This window comes from Salvelinus fontinalis, chromosome 40 (genome assembly GCF_029448725.1).
Source record: "Salvelinus fontinalis isolate EN_2023a chromosome 40, ASM2944872v1, whole genome shotgun sequence".
Taxonomy (NCBI): Eukaryota; Metazoa; Chordata; class Actinopteri; order Salmoniformes; family Salmonidae; genus Salvelinus; species Salvelinus fontinalis.
The window spans coordinates 9078003-9095141 of record NC_074704.1 but is presented as its reverse complement, the minus strand read 5'-3'; the positions used below and the strand labels follow the sequence as shown (position 1 = coordinate 9095141).

The window sequence follows — 17139 nt, the reverse complement described above, 5'->3', positions numbered from 1 at the left end:
GATCACCGACAACAACGAGACAGCCTATAGGGAGGAGGTCAGAGACCTGGCCGTGTGGTGCCAGGACAACAACCTCTCCCTTAACGTGATCAAGGAGATGGAGATGATTGTGGACTACAGGAAAAAGAGGGCCGAGCACGCCCCCATTCTCATCGACGGGGCTGCAGTTGAGCAGGTTGAGAGCTTCAAGTTCCTTTGCGTCCACATCACCAACAAACTAACATGGTCCAAGTACACCATGACAGTCGTGAAGCGGGCATGACAAAATCCATTCCCCCTGAGTGGACTGAAAAGATTTGGCATGGGTCCTCAGATCCTCAAAAAGTTCTACATCTGCACCATCGAGAGCATCCTGACTGGTTGCATCACTGCCTGGTATGGCAAATGCTCGGCCTCCGACCGCAAGACGCCACAGAAGGTAGTGCCATCCAGGACCTCTATACCAGGCGGTGTCAGAGGAAGGCCCTGAAAATTGTCAAAGACTCCCGCCACCCTAGTCATAGACTGTTCTCTCTCCTGCCGCACGGCAAGCGGTACCGGAGCGCCAAGTCTAGGTCCAAGAGATTTCTAAACAGCTTCTCCCCCCAAGCCATGAGACTCCTGAACATCTAGTCAAATGGCTACCCAGACTATTCACATTGACCCCCCCCCCCTCCCCACCACTGCCACTCTCTGTTATCATCTATGCATAGTCACTTTAATTAACTCTACCTACATGTACATACTACCTCAACTAACCGGTGCCCCCGCACATTGACTCTGTACCGGCACCCCCCTGTATATATTGTTATTTTTTACTGCTCCTCTTTATTTACTTGTTACTTTTATCTCTTATTCTTATCCATATTTTTTGAAACTGCACTGTTGATTAGGAACTCGTAAGTAAAGATTTCACTGTGCATGTGACTATTAACATTTGATTTGATTGATCAATTAAGACCTAGACAACCAGGTGAGCTCCTAACTAGTCAATTAAGACCTAGACAACCAGGTGAAAGGAAATCCCCTGAAGGAAATCCCCTGAAGCAACAGTAGGACTAGTGTCAACTAACTGCCTGTCTCTGAGCCTGCCTGTCTGCCTGCAGGGGCGCTGTGCTATGCGGAGCTGGGCACCATGATCACTAAGTCTGGAGGGGAATACCCGTACCTGATGGAGGCCTTTGGGTCAGTGATGGCCTACCTCTACTCATGGAGCACAATCATGGTCTTAAAGCCCTCCTCCTTCGCCATCATCGCCCTAAGCTTCGCAGAGTACGCCTCCACGCCGTTCTACCCAGGATGCACTCCTCCCATTGTGGTCACCAAGTGCCTGGCTGCAGCGTGCATATGTGAGTGTGTATTCTTCTAGAATTATGAAAAATCCTAATAGAAAACAAATTTGCATGCACTTCCTGAATGGACTGAATTACAACCATGGCTCTATCTAAATTTTCTTTCCTTGCATCCAATCATATTGGAGGAGAAGATCCAAGGTCCCTCCCCTCTGACCTTCTTCTCCAATGCCTTTTGAGAAGAGAGGATGCCTGGGATCGAGTAAAGATGATTTAAAAAAAGTCATGACTTGACCCCCACCGTCCTCTTCCTGCCTTGTGTTCTTCTCCTCCTTCTCTTCCTCCCGCCTCCTGCTCCTCTAGTATCCTAGATACCATCAACTGTTGTTGTTCACTTGAGCTCTTAACCCCTAAACTGCTCACCAGGCTCTTAACCCCTAAACTGCTCACCAGACTCTTAACCCCTAGACTGCTCACCAGGCACTAGCTGCCCATTGTCCAAGCCTCGTGTGTGTGTGTGTGTGTGTGTGTGTGTGTGTGTGTGTGTGTGTGTGTGTGTGTGTGTGTGTGTGTGTGTGTGTGTGTGTGTGTGTGTGTGTGTGTGTGTGTGTGTGTGTGTGTGTGTGTGTGTGTGTGTGTGTGTGTGTGTGTGTGCGTGTGCCTGTGTGTGTGCATATCGGAGGGGTTGACTGCAGCAGAAGACCAACTTCTGTCTCGTATGGATTAATAAAATATTCCTCCTCTCCTTCCTTCCTCTTCCTCCCCTTCCTCCTCCTCCAGTTCTGATAGTGTTGGTGAACTGTCTCAGTGTGAAGCTAGCCAGCTATGTCCAGAACTTCTTCACTGCAGCCAAGCTTCTCATCATCCTGGTCATCATAGTGTCGGGCATCGTCCTCTTGGCACAAGGTTGGTACTTTATACATTCTGTCTGTCTGCCAAATGGCACCCTATTCCCTTTTATAGTGCACTACTTTAGACCAGAGCCCTATGGCACCCTATTCCCTACATAGTGCACTACTTTAGACCAGAACCCTATGGCACTCTATTCCCTACATAGTGCACTACTTTAGACCAGAGCCCTATGGCACCCTATTCCCTACATAGTGCACTACTTTAGACCAGAGCCCTATGGCACCCTATTCCCTAATAGTGCACTACTTTAGACCAGAACCCTATGGCACTCTATTCCCTTTATAGTGCACTACTTTAGACCAGAGCCCTATGACACCCTATTTCCCGGTTCTGACTTAGAATATGTGGACAACTACAAATACCTAGGTGTCTGGTTAGACTGTAAACTCTCCTTCCAGACTCACATCAAATGTCTCCAATCCAAAGTTAAATCTAGAATTGGCTTCCTATTTTGCAACAAAGCATCCTTCACTCATGCTGCCAAACATACCCTCGTAAAACTGACCATCCTACCGATCCTCGACGTCGGTGATGTCATTTACAAAATAGCCTCCAATACCCTACTCAATAAATTGGATGCAGTCTATCACAGTGCCATCTGTTTTGTCACCAAAGCCACATATACTACCCACCACTGCGACCTGTACGCTCTCGTTGGCTGGCCCTCGCTTCATACTCGTCGCCAAACCCACTGGCTCCAGGTCATCTACAAGTCTCTGCTAGGTAAAGTCCCCCTTATCTCAGCTCGCTGGTCACCATAGCAGCACCTACCTGTAGCACACGCTCCAGCAGGTATATCTCTCTGGTCACCCCCAAAGCCAATTCCTCCTTTGGCCGCCTCTCCTTCCAGTTCTCTGCTGCCAATGACTGGAACGAACTACAAAAATCTCTGAAACTGGAAACACTTATCTCCCTCACTAGCTTTAAGCACCAGCTGTCAGATCAGCTCACAGATTACTGCACCTGTACATAGCCCATCTATAATTTAGCCCGAACAACTACCTCTTCCCCTACTGTATTTATTTACTTATTTATTTTGCTCCTTTGCACCCCATTATTTCTATTTCCCTATACATCCCTCAGAGCCTTACGGACCCCTATACAGCCCTACGGACCCCTATACATCCCTCAGAGCCTTACGGACCCCTATACATCCCTCAGAGCCCTACGGACCCCTATACATCCCTCAGACCCCTACGGACCCCTATACATCCCTCAGAGCCCTACGGACCCCTATACATCCCTCAGAGCCCTACGGACCCCTATACATCCCTCAGAGCCCTACGGACCCCTATACATCCCTCAGAGCCCTACGGACCCCTATACATCCCTCAGAGCCCTACGGACCCCTATACATCCCTCAGAGCCCTACGGACCCCTATACATCCCTCAGAGCCCTACGGACCCCTATACATCCATAAGAGCCCTACGGACCCCTATACATCCCTCAGAGCCCTATACATCCCTCAGAGCCTTACGGACCCCTATACATCCCTCAGAGCCCTACAGACCCCTATACATCCCTCAGAGCCCTACGGACCCCTATACATCCCTCAGAGCCCTACGGACCCCTATACATCCCTCAGAGCCCTACGGACCCCTATACATCCCTCAGAGCCCCACGGACCCCTATACATCCCTCAGAGCCCTACGGACCCCTATACATCCCTCAGAGCCCTACGGACCCCTATACATCCCTCAGAGCCCTATACATCCCTCAGAGCCCTACGGACCCCTATACATCCCTCAGAGCCCTACGGACCCCTTTACATCCCTCAGAGCCCTATACATCCCTCAGAGCCCTACGGACCCCTATACATCCCTCAGAGCCCTACGGACCCCTATACATCCCTCAGAGCCCTACGGACCCCTATACATCCCTCAGAGCCCTACGGACCCCTATACATCCCTCAGAGCCCTACGGACCCCTATACATCCCTAAGAGCCCTACGGACCCCTATACATCCCTCAGAGCCCTACGGACCCCTATAGATCCATCAGAGCCCTACGGACCCCTATACATCCCTCAGAGCCCTACGGACCCCTATACATCCCTCAGAGCCCTACGGACCCCTATACATCCCTCAGAGCCCTACGGACCCCTATACATCCCTCAGAGCCCTACGGACCCCTATACATCCCTCAGAGCCCTACGGACCCCTATACATCCCTCAGAGCCCTACGGACCCCTATACATCCCTCAGAGCCCTACGGACCCCTATACATCCCTCAGAGCCCTACGGACCCCTATACATCCCTCAGAGCCCTACGGACCCCTATAGATCCATCAGAGCCCTACGGACCCCTATACATCCCTCAGAGCCCTACGGACCCCTATACATCCCTCAGAGCCCTACGGACCCCTATACATCCCTCAGAGCCCTACGGACCCCTATACATCCCTCAGAGCCCTACGGACCCCTATACATCCCTCAGACCCCTACGGACCCCTATACATCCCTCAGAGCCCTACGGACCCCTATACATCCCTCAGAGCCCTATACATCCCTCAGAGCCCTACGGACCCCTATACATCCCTCAGAGCCCTACGGACCCCTATACATCCCTCAGAGCCCTACGGACCCCTATACATCCCTCACAGCCCTACGGACCCCTATACATCCCTCAGATCTCTGAGCCCTACGGACCCCTACACATCCCTCAGAGCCCTACGGACCCCTATACATCCCTCAGAGCCCTACGGACCCCTATACATCCCTCAGAGCCCTACGGACCCCTATACATCCCTCAGAGCCCTACGGACCCCTATTCATCCCTCAGAGCCCTACGGACCCCTATACATCCCTCAGAGCCCTACGGACCCCTATACATCCCTCAGAGCCCTACGGACCCCTATACATCCCTCAGAGCCCTACGGACCCCTATACATCCCTCAGAGCCCCACGGACCCCTATACATCCCTCAGAGCCCCACGGACCCCTATACATCCCTCAGAGCCCCACGGACCCCTATACATCCCTCAGAGCCCCACGGACCCCTATACATCCCTCAGAGCCCCACGGACCCCTATACATCCCTCAGAGCCCTACGGACCCCTATACATCCCTCAGAGCCCTACGGACCCCTATACATCCCTCAGAGCCCTACGGACCCCTATACATCCCTCAGATCTCTGAGCCCTATAGATCCATCAGAGCTCTTTACATTCCTCGGATCCCCCAGAGCCCTGTAGATCCCCCAGATCCCGGTAAGATTCCCCAGAACCCAGACATCCCTCAGAGCCCTGTAAGATTCCCCAGAACCCAGACATCCCTCAGAGCCCTGTAAGATTCCCCAGAACCCAGACATCCCTCAGAGCCCTGTAAGATTCCCCAGAACCCAGACATCCCTCAGAGCCCTGTAAGATTCCCCAGAACCCAGACATCCCTCAGAGCCCTGTAAGATTCCCCAGAACCCAGACATCCCTCAGAGCCCTGTAAGATTCCCCAGAACCCAGACATCCCTCAGAGCCCTACAGATCCCTCAGAGCCGTATGTTTATTTTTATTTTACCTTTATTTAACTAGGTAAGTCAGTTTAGAACAAATTCTTATTTTCAATGGCGGCTTAGGAACAGTGGGTTAACTGCCTTGTTCAGGGGCAGAACGACTGATTTTTACCTTGTCAGCTTGGGGATTCGATCTTGCAACCTTTCGGTTACTAGTCCAACGCTCTAACCGCTAGGCTACCCTGCCGCCCCGTATATATCCCTCAGAGCCCTATGGATCCTGGTCAAAAGTAGGGCACTTCTGTATAGAATAGGGGACCATTTTGGGATGAAAACTTTGCCATCTATTCCAGTACCCTGTATTATCATGTGGAGGTTTCAAATATCACTCTATACTGTAGTACTTTTGGGTACACCCTATGGGCCCTGGTCAAAAGAATGAATATTAAAATGTATATACTGTCACGTTTGTGTCCAGGAAACACTGAGAATCTGTCCAACCCATTTGAAGGAGCCTCAACCTCCTTTGGATCCATTGGACTGGCGTTTTACAACGGGCTCTGGGCCTACGATGGGTGGTAAGACTACACCTGCATCCCAAATGGCACCCTACTTCCTATATAGGTCACTACTTTTATGCTCTAGTCAGCGGGGCCCATAGCGCTCTAATCAGGGGGGCCCATAGTGCTCTAGTCTAAAGTAGTCCACTAAGTAGGGGATCGGGTACCATTGGGGATGTATCCTATCTCTCTGTTCTTATCACTTCCTCAATAAAACAGTTTTATGGTTTTGAGATTCCTGTTTTGAATGTCAACCCAACCTGTTTAAACGTGGTTCTATAAACATGTGTTGTCTCTCAGGAATGTTCTATAAACACGTGTTGTCTCTCAGGAATGTTCTATAAACACGTGTTGTCTCTCAGGAATGTTCTATAAACACGTGTTGTCTCTCAGGAATGTTCTATAAACACGTGTTGTCTCTCAGGAATGTTCTATAAACACGTGTTGTCTCTCAGGAATATTCTATAAACACGTGTTGTCTCTCAGGAATGTTCTATAAACACGTGTTGTCTCTCAGGAATGTTCTATTAACACGTGTTGTCTCTCAGGAATGTTCTATTAACACGTGTTGTCTCTCAGGAATGTTCTATAAACACGTGTTGTCTCTCAGGAATGTTCTATTAACACGTGTTGTCTCTCAGGAATGTTCTATAAACACGTGTTGTCTCTCAGGAATGTTCTATAAACACGTTTCGTCTCTCAGGAATCAGCTGAACTTTATAACAGAGGAGCTGGAAAACCCATACAGGTGAGTGTCCATACAACTAACATTTAGGCTGCGTCCAAAATGGCTCCCTGTTCCCCGATGGGCCCTGGTCAACAGTAGTGCACTATGTAGGGAACAAGGTGCCATTTGGAATGCAGCCTTACTTAGCCTGGATTTCCACTGTCATTCATCAGAGACTAGTGTCTTATCACTGCGGAATATCCATGTCCATCCATCCATGGTTTAGGAAAGGGCCGATTTAGCTAGCTAGCTACTGCATCAACACAAGCAGACCAGAAACAGACAAGTTTTTCTGACAATGATGACGTTTTAGGATGTGATTTGATTGGTGTGAAGCCAAATTCAAAGTGGCCTCCCTTGTGGGGTGGGTTTGCTGCACCAGGACTACCCACAGCTGAGCTCATCTCAACGCTGATTGGCTAATTATTTTATTTTAAAAAATATCAAGGGAGGTCAAATGTTCGCTGGCATCTGTCAATCAAATGCTACGGCGGCAACATGTCATACTCATTTTGGCCAGACAGCATCAGATACATCTGCTACACATACTGAGACAGAGGGGCGCTGTTTCCCTCGCTCTTATGATTTCTCTGATGAGATTGATTCAGCCACTTCAGAATTGAAGGAAAATGATGATGATAAATTGTTTAATAATTGTATTTGTTTTATATGGTCTGATTTTCGGGGAAGCCTGGCTTCCCTTGGCATTCACGCGCCACTGCCTTTACTGGTTGGACGATAACAAGAGATTTCTCTCTGTCTCTCTCTCCATCTGTGTGCTACATGATCCTCTAACACTGGTGTCTGTGTACCATGTGTTGGTTGTAGTCTCTCTATCTCACACTAACACTCTCTCTCTCTCTCTCTCTCTCTCTCTCTCTCTCTCTCTCTCTCTCTCTCTGTGTCTCTCTCTGTCTCTCTATGTGTCTCTCTCTCTCTCTCTCTCTCTCTCTCTCTCTCTCTCTCTCTCTCTCTCTCTCTCTCTCTCTCTCTCTGTGTCTCTCTCTCTCTCTCTCTCTCTCTCTGTGTCTCTCTCTCTCTCTCTCTCTAACAGAAACCTTCCCCTGGCCATTATCATTGGTATTCCCTTGGTGTCTGTGTGCTATGTGCTGGTCAACATTGCATACTTCAGTGCCATGACCCCTACGGAACTACTGCAGTCTCCCGCTGTCGCTGTGGTAAGAGTGTTGTCATGGAAATAGAGAGGGACGGAGACAGAGGAAGCCATTGGTTTGGCTCATCGTATCTCCCTTAGCAACAACAAGATGCCTCTCTTTCAACAACAAACAATTACATTATATTTATTGTATCCCCCCGTCTCCTCGGAGGGACTTGTTTGTGCCCCTTAGACTTTTGGTGACAGAGTGCTGTACCCCCTGTCGTGGGTAGTCCCTGTGTTTGTCGTCTTCTCCACCTTCGGGGCGGCCAATGGGAGCTGTTTCACTGCCGGCAGGTAAAGGGACAACTTCAAGAAGACGTTTTCTTTGCTAATCAAATTTAATCAAACAAATTGTATTTTATAAAGCCTGTTTTTTATATCAGCAGTTGTCACAAAGTGTTAAAACATATTGCCAATATTATGTTAAACTAACATGTTTGTGCTCTGTCCCACCTCAGGCTGACCTATGTGGCAGGAAGAGAGGGTCACATGGTAAAGATCTTGTCCTATATCAGTCTGAAGCGTCTCACTCCTTCGCCCGCTGTCATCTTCAATGTAAGTCTGAGATACAGTGCCTTGTAAAAGTATTCATCCCTCTTGGTGTTTTTTCCTATTTTGTTGCATTACAACCTGTAATTTAAATGGCTTTTTATTTAGATTTCATGTAATGGACAAACACAAAATAGTCCAAATTGGGGAAGTGAAATGAAAAAATAACTTGCTTCAAAAAATTCATGAAAAAAATAGCAGAAATTAGATTAAAATTTAGCTTTTTAGCCATCAAGGAAAACGCTATGCCTGGCGCAAACCCAACACCTCTCATCACCCCGAGGACACCATCCCCACAGAGAAGCATGGTGGTGGCAATATCATGCTGTGGGGATGTTTTTCATCGGCAGGGACTGGGATACTGGTCAGAATTGAAGGAATGATGGATGGCGCTAAACACAGGGAAATTCTTGAGGGAAACCTGTTTCAGTCTTACAGAGATTTCAGACTGGGACGGAGGTTCACCTTCCAGCAGGACAATGACCCTAAACATACTGCTAAAGCAACACTTGAGCGGTTTAAGGGGAAACATTGAAATGTCTTGGAATGGACTAGTCAAAGCCCAGACCTTAATCCAATTGACAATCTGTGGTATGACTTAAAGATTGATGTACACCAGCAGAACCCATCCAACTTAAAGGAGCTGGAGCAGTTTTGCCTTGAAGAACGGGCAAAAATCCCAGTGGCTAGATGTGCCAAGCTTATTGGTCAGCGGAGTCAATAGCCCCAAGAGACTTGCAGCTGTAATTGCTGCTCTACAATATATTGACTTTGGGGGGGAAGAAAAGTTATGCACGCTCAAGTTTTCAGTCTTTTTTTTTTTTTTCTTGTTTGTTTCACAAAAAGAAAAATGTAGCATCTTCAAAGTGGTAGGCATGTTGTGTAAATCAAATGATACAAACCCCCCAAAAATCAATTTTAATTACAGGTTGTAAATAAAAAAAACATTTTAGAAAAATGCCAACGGGGATGAATACCTTCGCAAGCCACTGTATTACATGATGTCTCTATGTTGATCTCCTCACCTCAACTCTACCCAGCTCATTGTACTCTAACTCAACTCTACCCAGCTCATTACAACTCTACCCAGCTCATTGTACTGTAACTCAACTCTACCCAGCTCATTGTCCTCTAACTCAACTCTACCCAGCTTATTGTACTCTAACTCAACTCTACCCAGCTCATTGTCCTCTAACTCAACTCTACCCAGCTCATTGTACTGTAACTCAACTCTACCCAGCTCATTGTACTCTAACTCAACTCTACCCAGCTCATTGTCCTCTAACTCAACTCTACCCAGCTCATTGTACTGTAACTCAACTCTACCCAGCTCATCTAACTCAACTCTGTCTACTCTCATAGTCAATATGACATGACTGAAGTCCTGTGTGTGTTAGTAAGGAGACGGAACACCAAGGATATTATAGTTTAATGTTTTTAGATTCGTTTTTATTTCTATTATTTCTATTTCACATATTTTTATGTGAAATTCAGTTTCGTTTTCAGATCCACCCCAGCTAGCACATTTTATTCCTTGGAAGTTGCCGGAACATATGTTTTTGTTTTGCCATTTGTTCTGGTAACGAAGCCGTACATTTCTTGACCGGTAAAACTGAATGTTTTTCAAGGTTCTGAGAACGGAGGTGAAAATTCTAACAGTTCTGGGAATGTACATTTTTAGGTTCAAGCGATGTTCTGAGAAATTTTTACTCTGGTTCAAGAAAGGTTCTGAGAATGTTTTATTATGGTTCCATGGAGGTTCTGATTAGGTTTTACTCTTGTTCCAGGGAGGTTCTGAGAATGTTTTACTCTGGTTCCAGGGAGGTTCTGAGAATGTTTTACTCTGGTGCCCTGAAAGTTTTCCTAGGAGGATTTATTAACACTCTGAGAGCGGCCTCCCAAGTGGTGCAGCGGTCTAAGGCACTGCATAGCAGTGCTTGAGGCGTTACTACAGACCTGGGTTCGATGACTGGGAGTCCCATGAGGCGGCACACAATTGGCCCAGCATCGTCCGGTTTATGGGAGGGTTTGGCCAGTCGGGACTATCCTTGTCCCATCGCGCTCTAGCAACTCCTTGTGGCGGGCCGGGCACCTTCAAGCTGACTTCGGTCGCCAGCTGGACGCTGTTTCCTCCGACACCTTGGCTTCCGGGTTGAGCGAGCAGTGTGTCAAGAAGCAGTGCGGGTTGGCAGGGTCGTGTTTTGGTTGTACAATACCCGATGTCCAATACCACTCAATTCGGCGTCGTTTCATCCAAAACTGATTGCAAATGCCATATGGCAAATGCCAATTGTAACACTCCAAAATCCAATAGATGGCGAGTGCGCTCTACTGTAATTTTTCATATTGCAAATATAACACAAGTGAAGACCCAAGAGAAACATTTTGAAAATTTGAACATTTTTTGCAAAAACTTATCACCCCCTTAAAAAAGTGCTTTCTGGACCGTTTTTCAAAGTTCTTTCGGTTTTTATGTCAATTACACATGTATAACAACTGTATGAACATACTTTTGTCAAATTTTATTATCATATATATTTTTTTTAATTTTAACTTGTACATAAGGAATATGTTTTGTACATTTGCAATATGATTTCATAGGAAGTCAAAAGTCAAAAGTTGAAATTTACAAAAAACTTCTCACCCCCTTTAAAAAACAGCTTTCTGGACCGTTTTTGCAAAATTCTTTCGATTTCTATGTCAATTACACATGTATAAGAACAGTATGAACATACTTTTGTCAAATTTTGTCATCATATTTATTTTATTTTTTTACTTGTCCATAAGGCATATGTTTTGTACATTTGCAATATGATTTCATAGGAAGTCGAAAAATCCCCTAAATTTGAAAAAACGTATCACCCGCTTAAAGTGCTTTCTGGACAATTTTTTGAAATTCTTTAGATTTTTTTTTGTCAATAACACATGTATAAGAACTGTATGAACATACTTTTATCATTTTATTATCAGCATTTTTTAAAACTTGTCCATAAGGCATATGTTTTGTCCATTTGCAATATGATTTCATAGGAAGTCAAAAGTCGAAAATAACCTTCTTTTTTTTTAACCTCCAAAATGACAAGGGGCACCCCCTATTGGATGGGCACGGGTGGGGGGTGCTCCCCACTAAAGGCATTGTAATCACAAGGTGCACGGCTGTCCATTTGCAGTATGTTTTAATGGGCATTTACCATCACATTGGATGGGCATGGGTGGGGGGTGCTCCCCACTAAAGGCATTGTAATCACCAGGTGCACGGCTGTCCATTTGCAGTACGTTTCAATGGGCATTTACCATCACGAATTTGACATGCTCAAAATACTGCAGAAATTCAGAACTCAGGATGGCCGGGCTGTGATAGTAGCTCCTCTCCATCGCTCGTTGTGTTGTTTTCATCATGTCCATTTGGTGATGTTTTTTCACTGTTGAATCAAATTGCAAATGTACAGACATCCATTTTTTTTAAACCTCCATAAATCTCTCAGGCTGGCCCCCATTTACTTGGGGCCGTAGTATAGTGCTCCCATAGTGGGCATGGAAGTCTGGATTCCCCCTATAAGCATTTAGAACCGTATTGAAAATCGTGCCTGGTAACCCAAAACATGAAACATAGCCTAAAATACTGCAGAAATACAAAATTGACTGGCCTGATGAACTCGGGATGGCCGGGCAGTGATAGTGGTTCCTCTCCATCGCTCGTTGTGTTGATTTCATCTTGTCCATTTGGTCCATTTGGTGATGTTTTTCACTGTTGAATCAAATTGCAAATGTACTGTGCATTTGCAATATGTTTCATTGGGCATATACCATCACGAATTTGACATGCACAAAAATTCTGCAGAAATGCAAAATTGACTGGCCTGATGAACTCGGGGTGACCGGGCAGTGATAGTGGTTCCTCTCCATTGCTCGTTGGTGTTGATTTCAGAATGTCATTTTGGTGATGGTACCTCACTGTTTAAACATATTGCAAATGTACAGAAGTCAACTAGCAAGTCAGTGTCCATCAGTCAATTAGATATTTTCAGACACCAGACTGATACAAACTGACACCACACCCACTTTTTCCAACTCGTTTAGAAGCCAACTATCACATATTTCAGAGCAGGCCCAAAATTCACAGCGCACTCTATTTAAACCACAATAAAAACATATAACACGTAGTTACGTTCTAGCTGCGGGACCAGTTCTGACATTATGTGTAGGCCTATGTGAGGCGACCTCGAATCCCAAGTTTTGGCTCGATAGATCATTCGGTGCCCGAGCAAGACCTTAATTGGTGCTGAAAATCCACCTTTTTCCATGCCTTGCTACGGGGTCCTTGAATGAGCTATCGGACAGAAACGTTGGGGTCCGTCTCTATGGGCCGAGCCGGTTTCAATGCAACTAGTCTTGCGACTCTGGGACTTTTCTAAATGTCGTCATTTTCGTAATGGTCAAAATGAATTGAGGTTATTGCAAATGTACGAGGCTGTTTCTCGGTCCGAGAACCTTCTAGAGCCACATAACTCACCGTGCACTATCGACCTGAGCTTTATAACAGGTTTCTAAAGTTTCTGAACTCTAGGTCTGACGGTTCTATAATAGTTCGAACAAAGGTAACTATTGCAGGCACTGTCTGTCTCTACACCCCACAGTGTGTCACTCCATCCTTGCTGTGTGGGTGTGTGAGTTTTTCTTAAATCTGATGGGATGAATGACTGATTTACAGTTCATGAGGGTTGCCTAATCACACATATGAAGTTTTGGAAAGATTTTACTTTTTTAACCCTTCGAAACAGCACTTATGACCCCATTTTAAGGCACTTCCGGTTGGCATAGGAAGCTAAAAGTAAACACATATCCTCATTGGAGTAGGCTTTTACAGAATCCTGAGTTTTAAGTCTATACATTAAGAAGTAACTGATTTACATAGGTTTGAATGCACTCAGGCTGTGACCAGGCTTTAGACATAGATTCAGGCTTTTATTTAGAAAAATGAACGAGATTTTTCAAAAGTAGTCAGGTGTCCTCGGAATTGTTCCTGCGCGCGAGAGAGGAGCTCCCCATTTTCCTTTTCTCTCTTAATGAAGAGGTTATGGTCCGGTGGAAATAGTATCGATTATGTTTGTTAAAAACAACCTGAGGATTGATTATAAAAACATTTGAAATGTTTCTACGACCATTTCGGATACTTTTTGGGATTTGTCGAACGGAACACGGCTTTTGTTTTATCATCATAACGCGCAACCCAAATGGCGTTTTTTTGTGATAAAAGTAATATTTATCGAACAAAAATAAGATTTGTTGTGTAACTGGGAGTCTCGTGAATGCAAACATCCGAAGATTATCAAAGGTAAGCGATTAATTTTATTAAAATTCTGACCCCTAGCGCTAAGAAGTTAACAAACATAATCGATAATATTTAAACCGGAGCATAACCTATTCAATAAGAGACAAACGGAAAATGGTGAGCTCCTCCCGCGCGCGCAGGAAATATTCGGAGGACACTTGACTAGTTTTGAAAAAACTCCAATGGCGGTGGGCTTTACAGCCGACGCTTGGCATTGCGTATGGTCATCTGAGACTTGTGTGCGGCTGCTCGGCCATGGAAACCTATTTCATTAACTTCTTCAGGCTGCAGGGCGGTGCCGGTACACTTATGACAACATCCAGCTCAAGTGCAGGGCGCGAAATTCAAAATGTATTTTTTGGGAATATTTAACTTTCACACATTAACAAGTCCAATACAGCATTTGAAAGATAAACATCTTGTGAATCCAGCCAACATGTCTGATTTTTAAAATGTTTTACAGCGAAAACACCACGTATATTTATGTTAGCTCACCACCAAATAGAAAAAAGGACAGACATTTTTCACAGCACAGGTAGCATGCACAAAGCCAACCTAACTAACCAAGATCCAACCAAACTAACCTAGAAACAACTTCATCAGATGACAGTCCTATAACATGTTACACAATAAATCTATGTTTTGTTCGAAAAATGTGCATATTTGAGGTATAAATCAGTTTTACATTGATGCTACCATCACAGCTACCGTCAGATATAGCACCGAAGCAACCAGAGTAATTACAAACACCAACGTCAAATACCTAAATACTCATCAAAAACATTTCTGAAAAATATATGGTGTATAGCAAATGAAAGACAAACATCTTGTGAATACAGCCAATATTTCCGATTTTTTAAGTGTTTTACAGCGAAAACACAATATAGCGTTATATTAGCTTACTACAATAGCTAACACACAACAGCATTGATTCCAGGTAATCGGTAGCGATAGCACAGTTCGACAGATATATGAAATATCATCCCAAAATGGGTCCTACTTTTGCTGATCTTCCATCAGAATGTTGTACAAGGGGTCCTTTGTCCAGAACCGTCTTTGTTTGGGTTTAGAAGGTCCTTTTTCCCTCTTGAATTAGCAAGCACACTAGCCAAGTGGTGCTAAGCTCTCCATCCTGAACAAAAGCAGACAACGCAACACGCCTAACGTCCCGAATAAATTTCAATAATCTAATAAAACTATATTGAAAAAACATACTTTACGATGATATTGTAACATGTATCAAATAAAATCAAAGCCGGAGATAGTATTCGCCTATAACGACGGCTTTCCAGAAGGCGATTCCAGGTCCAACTTCGCGCTTTCGAAAAAACAGGAAATGGCGGACTACTCATTCCAAGAGGATTTATTCCACTTCAGACCAAGATAATCCACTGATTTCTTCTCTCACTTCCTCTTGACATCTAGGGGAAGGTGTATGACGTGTATGTATACCAATACGTATCATGCCCATTTATAGGCAAGCCTTTGAACAGAGACCTCGATTTCAGAAATCTCACTTCCTGTCAGGAAGTGGGCTGCAGAAGGAGTTCTGTTTCACTCAGAGAAAAAATTCAAACGGTTTTAGAAACTAGAGAGTGTTTTCTATCCAATAGTAATAATAATATGCATATTGTACGAGCAAGAATTGAGTACGAGGCCGTTTGAAATGGGCACATTTTTCCAAGTTACTCAATACTGACCCTGCAGCCATAAGAAGTTAAGCTTTCAAAAATACAGTTATGGTGCTGACGTTCATTTTTCTAAATAAAAGCCTGAAACTATGTCTAAAGCCTGGTCACAGCCTGAGGAAGCCATTGGAAAAGGAATCTGGTTGATACCCCTTTAAATGGAGGTTAGACTGGCCAAGAAACACAGTTTAAAAAAATATATATATCACTTCCGGGTTACGTTTTCTCAGTTTCTTTTTTGCAGAATAACTATTGTTATACTCACAGACAATATTTTGACAGTTTTGGAAACTTTGGAGTGTTTTCTATCCTAATCTGTAAATTATATGCATATTCTACGATCTGGGCCAGAGAAAATGTCCGTTTACGTTGGGCACGTTATTTTTTTAAAAAGAAAAGAATTCTGACCCCTAGCGCTAAGAAGTTAAGAGTTTGTTAGCAAGAAGACTTGTTCCTGAGTGGCCTAGTTAGCTTTTACTTGGTACTCATCCCGGATCCGGGAGCACCCCCCACAGTAAAAAAGCTGACTAGCATAGCCTAGCATAGCGTCACAAGTAAATACTAGCATCTAAATATCATTAAATCACAAGTCCAAGACACCAGATGAAAGATACAGATCTTGTGAATCCAGCCATCATTTCTGATTTTTAAAATGTTTTACAGGGAAGACACAATATGTAAATCTATTAGCTAACCACGTTAGCAAAAGACACAACTTTTTTTACTCCACCAGTTTTTTACTCCATCAGTAGCTATCACTAATTCGACTAAATAAAGATATATATAGCCACTAACCAAGAAACAACTTCATAAGATGACAGTCTGATAACATATTTATGGTATAGCATATTTTTTTTAGAAAAATGTGCATTTTTCAGGTATAAATCATAGTTTACTATTGCAGCCACTTTCACAAAACTCACCAAAGCGACTAGAATAACTACAGAGAGCAACGTGTATTACCTAATTAATCATCATAAAACATTTCTTAAAAATACACAGCGTACAGCAATTGAAACACACAGATCTTGTGAATCCAGACAATATTTCAGATTTTCTAAGCGTTTTACAGCGAAAACACAATATATCGTTATATTAGCATACCACATGAGCTAACATCACCCCAGCATTGATTCAAGGCAAAAAGCGCGATAACGTTATCACCACCAAAATATATTAATTTTTTCACTAACCTTCTCAGAATTCTTCAGATGACAGTCCTGTAACATCATATTACACAATGCATATAGAGTTTGTTCGAAAATGTGCATATTTAGCATCACAAATCGTGGTTATGCAATGTAATCTGTCAAAACATGGCATGCATTCTGGCCGGCGCCATCTTGGAAAGGCACCTAAGTTTACGATTATTTATCGATTAGATTGACTAAAAAAATACAGGTTGGACAGCTAATGAAAGATGCATTAGTTATTAATGCAACCGCTGAGTTAGATTTTAAAAATTTACGTTACTAGACATACAGTGTGCGTTGC

General features: G+C 44.3%; 1 protein-coding gene across 1 annotated transcript in view; it reads left to right on the top strand.

Annotated features, from left to right (window-relative positions):
- LOC129839162 (b(0,+)-type amino acid transporter 1-like) overlaps positions 1 to 17139 on the top strand; it is a 350362-nt gene that overhangs the window by 37549 nt on the left and 295674 nt on the right. Inside the window, exons 6-12 of the mRNA XM_055906452.1 lie at positions 1086 to 1328; positions 2052 to 2177; positions 6109 to 6208; positions 6894 to 6938; positions 7972 to 8095; positions 8267 to 8370; positions 8535 to 8631. Of these exons, the coding sequence (XP_055762427.1) occupies positions 1086 to 1328; positions 2052 to 2177; positions 6109 to 6208; positions 6894 to 6938; positions 7972 to 8095; positions 8267 to 8370; positions 8535 to 8631 (839 nt within the window). The remainder of the gene's footprint in view (positions 1 to 1085; positions 1329 to 2051; positions 2178 to 6108; positions 6209 to 6893; positions 6939 to 7971; positions 8096 to 8266; positions 8371 to 8534; positions 8632 to 17139) is intronic.